Source organism: Saimiri boliviensis, chromosome 2 (genome assembly GCF_048565385.1).
Source record: "Saimiri boliviensis isolate mSaiBol1 chromosome 2, mSaiBol1.pri, whole genome shotgun sequence".
NCBI classification, from domain to species: Eukaryota; Metazoa; Chordata; class Mammalia; order Primates; family Cebidae; genus Saimiri; species Saimiri boliviensis.
Genome location: NC_133450.1, coordinates 231642521 through 231654896, shown reverse-complemented (window position 1 = coordinate 231654896; position 12376 = coordinate 231642521). Strand labels below are relative to the sequence as shown.

At 49.4% G+C, this 12376-nt stretch overlaps 1 protein-coding gene and 1 pseudogene across 1 annotated transcript; both read right to left on the bottom strand.

Annotated features, from left to right (window-relative positions):
* Nucleotides 1-5289: 5289 nt before the first annotated feature.
* On the bottom strand, nucleotides 5290-8540 carry LOC101040962 (ras-responsive element-binding protein 1 pseudogene; annotated as a pseudogene).
* Nucleotides 8541-8738: 198 nt separating this feature from the next.
* Nucleotides 8739-10659, bottom strand: LOC101040640 (biotin--protein ligase-like). Its single transcript, XM_039474669.2, is given in 4 exon segments — nucleotides 8739-8900; nucleotides 9286-9430; nucleotides 9432-10608; nucleotides 10611-10659. Coding segments are annotated over 4 exon segments (1533 nt in total).
* Between the last annotated feature and the right edge of the window lie 1717 nt (nucleotides 10660-12376).

The following is a 12376-nucleotide window of genomic DNA, read 5'->3' as shown; positions in this document are numbered from 1 at the left end:
GGGTGACAGAATGAAACTCTATCTCCAAAAAAAAAAGTGTTTACATGCACCTACATAAAAGAAACAGGATAAACTCTTTTAAGTGCTTCATCGAACTTAAGGGGGATCAGAAATGCCAACTTGTACAGTTTGCTTGTGATTTTCCACAGCTTCACATAAAGTACATCCTGTTTGCATAAAAGAAAGAAATCAGGCTGGGCTGCCGGTTTATTGCACTGCCACAACTGTCACAGTCAGCTTTTGCATTAAAGGTTCAAGGGTTCTTACAGAGAAAGTTCTATCTAATTAAAAAAAAAAAAAAAAAGAAGAAGGATACGTCAAACCTATCAACTTGTGTTTTGTGTTGTTTGATTTTGGTGTCTCTGGTTTTGTTTGTTTGATTTTTGTCTTTCCCAAAGGAAGCCTACACGATAGGGAGTAGGGTCTATTTTTGCAAAGACAGGAAATTCAGTCCAAATAAGAAGACAGATCTGTGACCCCTAGGAATTGACCATCACTGAGGACCTGGTTGCCAGCTAGGAGAGATGGAGATTCATTCATGGTGGTCTTGGGAGCAAGCAGCTGAGTCACCCCATAGACCTGGGTCACCGGGGTTTAGCGAGGTGAGGGACTCGACCAGATACTCCGCAGCCAGGGCGTGGGGCACGCCACGGGGGAAGCCTTCTGGAGTCCGAGGCAGCCACTCAGGCCCACCCACAGGCTGCCCAGGCTGGGCTCTGGGGATCAGATCCCCAGGAGGACAGGGACCAGCGCTGCTTAGGAAAGGCGCGGAGGAGCGAAGCTTTGCACCTGTGTTCACATGGATCGCACTAACTTCTTGTTGATTCTTTCCCTCCTCATACCCCCTCCCCCTGCCACTGTGTGAATAGGATCTCATTTTTTAATCTCATTTCATAGAAGAATTGATAGATGTTGTAAAATAATATTGACCAAAAAACAGGCTCAATATATCTAATGTAGTAAAACGATGTTTCTGTAATGTTATGTTCATCTCTGGGAGATGCATGATTTGCATGATAACCATTTTCTCATTTTGTGTTGTATTTTTCTGTATTCTGTATTTTTGAAAAGGTGTCTTGCTTTTCTTGTTTTTCTTGAAGTAAACGCAGTGGTCATATATACATTGTATATATTGTTATACAGTAATGCTGTGCTCCGTTTTCTACCATTTTATTTTGAAGGGTGCCAGGATATGCCACCCCAACGTATGCCACTTTGGCATAACAATTACCTCATGCTAAAGGCACTTGCAAAACTGCAGATACAAGAAGGGCATTCCGGTGCACGCCTGTGGTCACAGCTGTTGGGGAGGCTGAGGCACCAGGATCACTTGAGCCCAGGAGTTTGAGGTTGCAGTGGACAATGATCAGGTCACTGCACTCCAAAGCCTGGGCAAGAGAGTGAGATCCTGTCTCTAAAAAAATAAAAGAAAGGCATTCTGATTTCTCCTTTTCTTCTTGGGGAAGGAAGATTAGAATTGCCACATGAAATATTCCCCCCCTGTACCAGGAGAAAAGGAACATTCTTTGATGGGTATTCATAGCCTCAGAACATTCTGTAAAAACAGACCTTGTTAAAATAACACCTATCTTCCCATAGTTTACCAGCATACATAATTACTTTTTCTCATTTACCTCTCTTTGTTCAGCCTAATACAAAAGAACGTAAGTTCTGTCACCTCTTTGGATCGTCTCCTTATGAGGGTTCCAATGTCACATGTAACATATTAAACTTGTGTGGTTTTTCTCCTGATGATGTATTTTATGTCAAGTTGATTTTCAGGCCTAGCTGGAACCCTAAGAGGTGGAGAGGTAGAGTTTTGATTGCTCTGCAATTTACATATCACAGCGGTATTCCCAAGGGATGTGTACCTTGACTTCTTTTGGCAGTTTTGAGTTTTAAAGGAATGCTGCTGGAGGAAAATTCAGTATATATATGAATTTATATGAAAATTTTATATATATATATATATACACAAACATATATACATATATAAAAAGTGGCCATTTTAGCCTAAAAAGCCTAGTTTTTATTAGAAAATTAGGCATCTTAAAAATTGTGTTAATTATACAATTTTTTCTTTTATTTCCTTTTCAAAAAAGTTTCACACAATCTTCAAACAAAATTTTTTTAACACTTTGCCCTATTTCATTTGCTTACTTGTTTTGGCTGGAAATTTGTAGAGTTACAGATTATATAGTTTCTATCATAAATACTTCAATAGGCATGACCTTCAAACATCAACAAATTTTCCAACATAACCCCAGCATTATTTTCATAAATAACAAGAGTAACTTTAATTTTCCTTAATTAATGTCCACATTTCTAAGGTTCACTGACAATGTCTTCCAACCATTTTTTTTTTTGCCGCTTTTAAAATATAACATTTATTGCTTAGATGGTTTGATACAGAACAGCTTTCTTCTCATTCTGAATTTGGAAGTTCTATACAACTGAATATAAAGAGGAACAAAAAGTACCCAAACCAAACTTGTGATTCTCTGTTCATGTGGCATAAACTAGTTTTGTACATAACATGTAGCAGCAGTTTTTAAGTTCCCTTTAGAAAAATATGAATTCTACAAATTATTGTTTCCTGTTTAATTCATGGGCTGAAATCACTAGGATCAATTTCCTTCTGAAGAAAGAGGAGAGGAAAGAGATGAACAGAGGGTCAGAATGTACAGTGAATCTTTCTGAAACTGGCATCCGACTGTTATGTAGCTTCCCCAGCAATGCTTGGAAAACAGTACTCTGGATTTTCTTTTGTTTTCACAGCCAGGCGTTTCATGTAGTGATTGAATCTCCGCGTCATGTTCATTAATCAATGAGAAAAAAAAAGAGAAAAAACTTGCACCTCAGAAGATCCATATGGATCTTCTGTATATATATGGATATTTGTAAAAGCCCTGAGAGGAGAAAGAGAATCAAACAAAATGTATAGAAACAAATTAGCTGGACATGCAAACTAGGCTATGATTCACCCAGAGTTTAAACAAATCACAAATTTCACAGTTTAATCCTGGGGGGTGGTGGGAGGGCAAAAACAACAAACAAATAATACATTTCTCCACCTCTCTAATGTGGCAAGACCTTATTGACTATGAGGGTACAGATCACGGCTAAGTAAAGCTTTAAATCAATAGTGATTATTGCGAGCAGCAGCCCCGGCTACACACGTTGCTGGGAGCTGATTACTGCTACATCTCACCGCAGCGCAGAGTTTAGTCACAGCTTCTCCCCACAATATTGAGAGTTTAGTGTGGAGAGTCACAAAGAAAAAACACAAGAAACCCCAAATGATAACAATTTAAAAAAAATTTTTTTTAAAGAGCCTAAGGGATGTATGAACTGGTTTTAACTAAGTAGACCAAGAAATCATTGGTTCTGATTTGCATTCATCTCTACATTAAATAAAACCTTGTTTTTAAACTGGTTCATACATCCCTAATACAGTTAAAAGTCATATATACCGCAACCTTTTTTTCCTTTCATATGCGAAGATATCACTTTTCATTATCTCAAGAATATCTATTTTCCTTTGAAGTCTGGGAGGTTGGATTTCAGAAATCGGTGAGGTGGTGGAGAGAAAGGGGTGTGTATGTTTCTGTGAGAACAAGTCTAAGAAAAGGAGGAGCATGTCGGACGAGAAAAGGCCTGGGAAAGGAAGCTAGGGTGCAGGGGTGCCTCCCCAGGGGAAGGCAAGAGGCTCCACGCACTGCAGCAAGCCAGGAGTTCCGGGCAGCAGGCTGACTGGGCTCCCCCTGCCCCGAGGTCTCCGCTTAGAGACCAGAAGCTCAGTTGCAGTGGGCTGTATTCTCCTCGCTGCGGGCAGTGACAATAAGGGAAGTCTATTTCCTGCATAGGATGCTCATGAGTAAAAAGAATTCTGCTTTTTTGCTCCCAGGGGTTTGGGCTCCTAGTTAAGAAACTAGAAACAGCACATTTATCTTCAAGCACCAACCCCACATCACAGGAAAGTAAATATAAACCTATGACATCTTGCGTGTGTAGTTTTATTACCAGTAGTAGTATTTCCTTGCTTTGCAAATGACAGTAGCACAGCTGGGGAAGGCTTGGATCGGGCTTAGCGGGAAGGCTGGGGACACCTCGCTCATGAATAACGTGCCTGGTCACTGGGCCACTGCTTTGCTTTCTCCAAAGCCATCTCTGCAGTGCTCCGGGAACAACCCTGGCTTCTCGATGCCCATTCCCTGAATACACACAGCCTCACTCCACCCTGTCTGAGCTGCTTCTGGGCCATGCTTGGGAAGACTGCTCATGGCCAAATTCTGCAGTGACAGAAGAAAGGCTTGTCTCAGTACAGTAGAAGAGCTACCACCCGAAGGTGCCAACCACAGCCGCAGGCACACGTTTACTCGGGGACCTGGGTGTGGCACAGGTCTCCCAGGACAAATATTGCCCATTTGATTCTGCTGACTGCAGAGACCAGCAAACTGATGAACTAATAATAATAATATTATTAATAATACACATACTGAAGGGGAAAGGGGACAATCAAATACATGCCATCCGTGCGTGTTTTCCATAGGTTAAGTTGCCAGGGGAGTAACTCTTCTCTGCAGTTAAGAATGGATGTCTTGAAACTTGAACAGTGACCATGTCTAATGCTGACAGAGTGGAAACGGACAGGAGGCTGAAGCTAGACTCTTTCCTGGTTTTGGCTTGAAACCATATTGGAAACCTTCATCAACCACATCCTGTAATACCAAGGACCAGATGACAACTTCACCGTGAAGCACACAGAAAAAAAGGAAAATGTCTATTTGAGAAATTATCTTATGCATCTCTCCTCTGGTCATTTACATGAAATTCACATCATTTTCTTCCAGTTACTGGCTATGGGTACCCAAGGGTATGTTTTTTCCGTTTCCAGCTCACAGAAGAAAGGGTGCTATCACAGATTCACAAGAACAAGCTCACACACACCAATACAAAATAACGCTGGTGCTCAAATGAAGAGGTCCTCTCCAGACAATTCATTACAATGTTTGTCTTAAGAAGTCATTTTGGAAAACTGTAACACCCATGATGATACGGAGGGATCCGGTAAGTAGTGAAGGCACTGGGATCGGCAGGGGCTGGGGCCGCCCACGCAGACTGCGGTAAGGCTGTGGCACTGAGCAGCGGCCACACTCCTGCTTGTCTCTCGCACTTACTCTCTCTTAATCCCCAACAGCCGAAGGGCACCGAGGAAATCCCATGAAGTATAGACTTGCGACGCTTTGCTCTGCTGGCTTTTGTCTGTGCTGAGGGGGACTGAGGCTGTCACTCCATCCCCAGGAGCTGCGAGGCACCGTCAGCCGTGGCCAGGATGGGGTGGGTGGGCCTCTTGCTGCAGGGCTCTAGCAGGTCCTGCCCCAGGGCCGCAGGGCTCTCCGGGTTAAGGTCACCCCGGCCAGGCTTGAATGCCCGCCCTGCTGTGACCTTCTCCTCCCTGTGGCTGCAGCCCTTGGTGGCATTGGCCAAGCCCTCCTTCCGGTTCTGGATGACGGCCATGTGGTTGCTGGCGTTGGGAGCCCGCTCAGCTTTATTCTCTGAGACCGGGTTGCTGCCGCTGTGGGTGGACCCCTTTTCGCTGTCCTCCTCACGCCGCTCGTCCTTGTCACTGTCCTTCCCATGGTGTTTGGCGTGCCTGGCTTTCTGGTGGATCCGCTAGTGGCCAACCAGGCTGTGCTTCAAGGTGAAGGTTCGCTCGCAGGTCTGACATTCGTATGGCCTTTCCCCTGTGTGGGAGCGCATATGCCGGGTCAGGTCCTGCAGCGACCAGAATCGCTTGTTGCACACGCTGCAGACCTGCTTCCTCTTGTCTGCCTTGCTGGCCACGCTTTTGGTTTCTTGTCATCATCGCTCTTCTCCCAGGACCTCCTCTCAGCCACGCCCTCCCCGTCGGAGGGGCCCTCAGTCTCCTCCGAGGGCTTTTCTGCCGGGGCCTCCTCGGCTCCTGGGGCCGACTCTACCACCCCCTCAGGGGTCTCGGGGGGCTTTTCCTACTCAGGGGCGGGCTGGGACCCCTCCTCCGAAGTGCTAGCTCCATCACCCTTCTCGTCCTTGGGCTCCTGGTGGCCGTGCACTTTCCGGTGGCCACTCAGGGTGCCCAGGAGCTTGAAGCTCTTCCCACAGGTGTCGCAGGCGAGCTTCTGCTCCTGAGCGGCCGCGCCCTCAGCGCTCGCCTCCCCCTCGCCCTCGGCCAGCTTGAAGTCCATGAACTTGCTGGCGAATTCCAGGTCCAGGCTCTGGTTGCTGGCCGCGTCCTCCTCTGCGCCATCGGCGTCACCGGTGCTCTCCTCGGTGTCAGGCGCTTCCTGCGGCTCACGGCTCTCCTGGGCCCCTGCTGTTGCTGGTGCACAGGCGAGGCCGTTTCCACGTTAGCCTGTGACATGATGGAGTTCAGTGGTGCCCTGCGACGGCTGCTCTCCGTCATGCAAGGTGAGGTCTGGCACTTCGCCCACGGCTGCCGCTGTCTCCGCATCTGACTGGCTGTCAGTGTGTGTGAGCATGTGCCTCTGTAGGGAGCTGGCCCAAGGGAAAACCCGGGGACAGTGGGGACAGGTGATCTTCTGCAGGCGGTTGGCATAGGAGTTCCGCTTGGCCCTCAGCAACTTGTCTTCTGGGGGACTGCCCTGCTCTTTGTCACTGGGCCCATGGTGGTCGGCCGGGGCTCCAGCCACCTTGTCCTGAATGTCGTCCTCTGCTGTCTGCAGAAATGGACTGAAATTGTTGGTGTCAGTGGCGGCCAGCATCTTCTTGATGCTGGCAAACTCTCCACTGGAGTCCAGGTCCACCCTGCCACTGTTGGCACGGGGTCGGCTCCTCACCCCACTTTTCCGGCCCCTCTTCTTTGAGGCGCCCGATGGGCCCTGCTCGGTGGGAGAGGCAATTTCTAGGCTGCTGGTTGGAACAGGAGGCTCGCTGGACTCTTCTGAGCTGGTGGTGGCAGCCGGGGCGGCAGTGGTGGTGGTGACAGCTTTGGGGACGGAGCCTCCTAAGCTGTCTGAAGCTGTGGTGTTACTGCCAGTGCTCGTGGACCCTGGGTTCACCACCTTGGTTTTCAGCAGGGTGGGGGCAGAGGACACAGATGAGATGATCTGAGCAATGGAGGCCAGTGGCGGCAGCTCTTCTGTCACGGGGGGCTTTGGCAAAAGTAGGGGGGCTTGGGCCTCAGCGGCTGAAGCAAGGCTGTGCCACTCAGGAGGGCTGAGCTGCCCATGAGGAGAGGGCTGCTGACCAGGGCTGAGGAGTAGATGGGGACTGTCAGCTGAACGGGGCCCTGCAGGGGCTGTGCTGGAGGCTCTGGGGTGGCTGCCGGTGCAGGAGCCATGGGGCTTTCCAGGATCCTGCTGGGCCCCAAAGCCACGGGAAGAGAAGGGCAGGGTGGTGGGCAGGGAGAGGGCTGCCCGCTGCTCCCTGCCTCCTGCTCAGCCTTCTTGATTTCACTCGGAGCGGCCACATCCTTGTCCCCTATCCTGAAGTTCTTGGGGTTGGACAGGTCGATGGGCTCCATGGAGCAGTCGTAGGGGGCCAAGGAAGAAGGGCTCAGAAAGGAGGAGATGTTTTCCTGCTTCACTTGGACCAGCACCAAGCCCTTCTGAGAGAAGTCCAGGGGCTCCTTGCAGTCCACTGCAAAGCTGCTGGCAGGCTCCAACTTTACTGAGACATGGGGAGGTGGAGCCTGGGTGGGGCCCCTGTGAAGAAAGCCGTTTGGGGGCTCCAGGAAGGTGCTGAGGGGCTTGCGGTCACCAATGGCAGCACAACCACCATCCTCCCCGTGCCCGGAGGCCTCAGCGGGTGGGGCCTCTGCAGAGCCCAGGCTGTCGGCGGCCAGGACGTAGCTGTCGATGTTGTACTCTGGCACACGCAGGTGCTGCTTGAGGATGTGGTGGATGCAGTTGCGCTTGGCCGTGAACGCGACATTGCACTCCTTGCACTCAAAGGGCTTGCGGCCCTGGTGGCCCCCACCCAGGCCATGGCCGCAGTGCGTGCGCGTCTGGATGCGCCTGGCGCCGTGGTCCTTGAGGTCTTCTCCGCATAGCCGGCACACGGTGTCTGGGGCGCAGGAGGCATCCACCACCTCGGCCGCACTGCTACTGATGTAGGAACTCAATGTTCTTCTCGATGTCCTTGCGGGTGGCCTTGAGGTGCTTCTTGCGCAGGTGCCGCTCGCGGTTGGCCTTGACAGTGAAGGGGTAGTGGCAGATCTTGCAGATGTACGGCTGTTCCCCGCTGTGCGTGCACAGGTAGCGGATGAGCGCGGCCTTGTCGGCAGCAATGTAGTCACAGATGTTGCATTGGTACAGCGAGATGCCCAGGTGGGAGCACACCTGGGCGTGCAACACCCCTGAGAAGGCAAACACCTGGTTGCAGAAGCGGCAGGGGTGGAGCACCTTGCGCATGGCGGGTGCCTTCTTGCCACTGGGCACTGTCATGAAGGCCTTGAGCTCCCCCTCGGTGATCTCCTGCTTGATCTTGGCCTCCATGCTCAGCGGCAGCAGGGCATTTTCCTTTCCTCCTCTTTCCATTTTTTTCCCCTATGTATTATTATGCCACAAATCTAAGTAACTTCAATATTCTCTTTTTTTTTTTTTTTGAGATGGAGTCTCACTCTGTTGCCCAGGCTGGAGTGCAGTGGCTCAGTCTCGGCTCACTGCAACCTCCATCTCCTGAGTTCAGGCAATTCTCCTGCCTCAGCCTCCAGAGTAGCTGGGATCAATATTCTCTTATCTGAAGATTTTCTTCAGCACTTGGAAGAGTGACAAAACATAAGAAAGGAATTGGGAACCTGAAGATGTTTTAACACAAACTACCTTGCCAATCAACTGTAGTGTTTCATCGTGGTGGTCACTGACATCTAGAATCATGACCCTGATGGTTTTAACTTCCTACGTTAAATAAAGGCTCAATTATATTAACCAAGGGGTACTCTGAGGCAAGAAAGCAGACTGGTGTAGTTAAGAAAGATCATTACTAGTAAAGAACCAAACAAGCATTTTCTGACTAAGCCTCAGTTAACCAGCAAGCTCATTTATCCCTGACACCCGCCTTGTTCCTTCCTCACAAGTCTTTTGGTTAATCAGGGTTTTCAAGAAAGCCCCAAACTAAACTAAACCTGCTCACTATCAGCAAAAGCTCCCAGCCAACAGTCAAAAACAGCCTGCAGCACACAAACTCCTGAAACTTTTAAGCATGTAGCTTTAAAAGGCATATTCCCTTTCAAAGATGCCCACAGATATGCAAAGATCACCAAATCCACGCTGCCCTGAGTACCTGGCAAAGAACAGCTTCTCCCCCATGAGTTCCAAAAGGCACACGCACAATCATCCTGTCCTTGTCCTCATTCTCCAGGTGGCCCTGGAGCCCGCCGGGGCTGAGCCGCTCTCCGGGGCCTTCCTGGTACCTGCAGCCACTGCTCGACGCTGAGCTTCACCTCGCTCTGGTCAGCCTTGGAGAAAACCAAGTTCTGAACCGTCTTCCGCAGCACACCCTTGCTTGTCACCTGAAAGCCACCAAAGGTGAAGGATGAAGACAGGCCCAGCACCTTCCCTCCCTGAGACAGATAGGCCATGACCTTCTGGTATAGGACTTCGGGGATGGACTCCCTGGTAGCGATGACCAATAGCAGACAGTTGTCCGTCCACGGGTCTTTGAGGGCACTTTCCTCCAGCAGGTGGTAGAGAATGTAACTGTCAATGTCCACACAGTCGGCCAGCACGGACTGGACCTCCTGGAAGCGGCCGAGGGCTTCCTGGGAGTCGGAGCCCACATAGAGGAGGATGTTCGGTGCCTTTCCAGTGAGGTTGACTCTCCCCGCCTCTCTTTCAGGGCCAGTCTCATCAGCAACAGTCTCCAAACTGCTGCTATAATCATAGGGAAGGTCTGGAATGTTCTCTGCTAATGCAAACTTGACTGACTCAATGGTGCTGTTCACAAGTTCCAGACACTCGTGGCAACTGGACAGGTGGAGGTGATAATGCTCAATGGGGCCCCCTCCCCTGTCACTGTCTCCAGCAGGCTCACTCCCGGTACTGCCTCTCCCCTGTTTGAGCTCTTCACCAAGAGCCTTCGGGTCATCTCTGCCAACATGCTCCATACCGTCCTGCTCAGGCTGAATCTCAAAAGAAGATTCAGGCTTCGGTTTTAGGATCTGGGCTTGCTTGTGTGAGGCCTGATCCTTCACTTCCTTCAGGGTGGAGTCCTGCAAGTGCACCGACACAATCTTTTGGGGTACCAGACCATTATCCATGTGGAGTCTATCTTCCATGAACGCCACGCCCAGCCTGCTGAAGCTGTCCACACTTGCTTCCGCAATTAACCGATAAGGATCCCCAGGTCTGCAAGCTAATGGCAAACAACAGTCGGACCACTTGACAATTGTTTCTGAAGAGGAGGATGATCTCTGCAAAGTCTCACTTTGTACCCAAATGCTCTCTGTCACAAATGCTATGTGTTCTGCTTCAAGTATAAAAGGAGACACAAGACATAGGGCCCACTTGCTCAAGTCTTCAATGAACTGGCTGTCGCTGACGCAGAAGGTGAGGGAGTAGCACGAGGCACGCAGCTGCCACACTGTATCCTGCACGTGCGCAGCTGCCGGGGACCCCCGCGCACCCACAGGTACAGGCAGCACAGCGTGATAAGCATGGCCGCGCCGCCCGCCCCAGCGCTTCAGGCCCCGCCCCATATTTTTCTAATTTTAAAGTTTTCTTTATGTCATTTTCTAAGTTCATGGGTTTTTTTTGGAAACAGAGTCTCGCTCTGTTGCCCAGGCTGGAGTACAGTTGCACAATCTTGGCTCACTGCAACCTCTGCCTCCCAGGTTCAAGTGATTCTCCTGCCTGAGCCTCCTAAGTAGGTGGGATTATAGGCACCTGCCACCACGCCTTGCTAATTTTCTGTATTTTTAGTAGAGACGGGGTTTCACCATGTTGGTCAGGCTTGTCTGGAACTCCCGAACTCATGATCCGCCTGCCTCAGCCTCCCAAAGTGCTGGGATTACAGGCATGAGCCACTGCACCCTGCCCATGGGTTCTTTTATCTGGTTTATTTGTATTTCTCTCTGTTTCTGAAACATCATAGTTGCATTGCTTTGGGTAGAATCCTTCCTCTGAATATTCCCTGAAAATTAGCATGAACACCTTTCCCCTAGTTCTTTGTTCCTAAGTTTTGGGAATGCCTGTTGTACTTTGTTCTTTGAAGGAGCATTTTATTTATTTATATTTATTTTTACTTTTCTGAGATGAAACCTTGCTCCATTGCCCAGGCTGGAGTTCAGTGGCGTGATCTCCACTCACCACAGCCTCCACCTCCTGGATTCAAGCGATTCTCCTGCCTCAGCCTCCTGAGTACCGGGGATTACAGGTGCATGCCGCCATGCTTGGCTAATTTTTTATAATTTTAGTAGAGACAGGGTTTCACCATGTTGGCCAGGCTGGTCTCAAACTCCTGGCATCGAGTGATCCACCCGCCTTAACCTCCCAAAGTGCTATGATTACAGGCGTGAGTCACCATGCCCAACCTGAAGGATCATTTTAAAAGTCAGTAAAGTTCTCTGAATTTGGGAGAATGAAAACACGCAGAGGTTTGGGATGAAAGCAGGTGTGATGGGGAAGCAGAAGAGCTTTCACCTAGTGTGTTTCCCTTCTCCGTGGGGAGGGTTGAAAACAAGAGGGACATGAGGGGTGGGAACTGGAAGATTCTTCACTGCCAGGTTTGCCACAAACGGCTGCAGAAACTTGCCTCATCATCCATAAATTTCTGTTTTTTCATTTGTAAATGTAATGCTGGGAACAGATCATCTCTTAGGTTCCATTTAGAGCCCATGGGGCCTAATGGTGAAGGGCCTGATCCCAGGATGCTGAGCAGATACTGATACTGTGCCTTTCAGGTTACTCCAGATGGGTCAGTGGGAAAATGTCAGTTCACTGAGAGGGCCTTAATTGTTGGAACCTTGTCAGACACCCCTTTGCGGACAATGTCATTGGGACTGTGGCTGTGACGATAATCACAGCTGGTGTGAGGAAGTCTGTTCCAGGGTCCTTCTCCGTGTCTGGGGACCTTCTGTGTCATTCCCCTCCAGGTCCCTGCTCTCAAAGGCTCCATGTGTGTGAGGAGGCGGCTGCAGAACAGCAGAGTCCCCTTTGGTAAGTGGCTCCCCTTTCCAAGTCCCTGTGACTAAAGAAAGCACAAAACAGGGTAAGTTATAACGCTATGCTATCAATAAATCACATTCATTCATTTCACCACAGATCTCCTTAGAAACATTAAATAATCAGAACTTGTGAAGGTCACCTTCTGAATACTTAATGACTCCAGAGTTTTCCAAAATTCTAATTTTTGCTTGAAAGCATGAATTCTATTA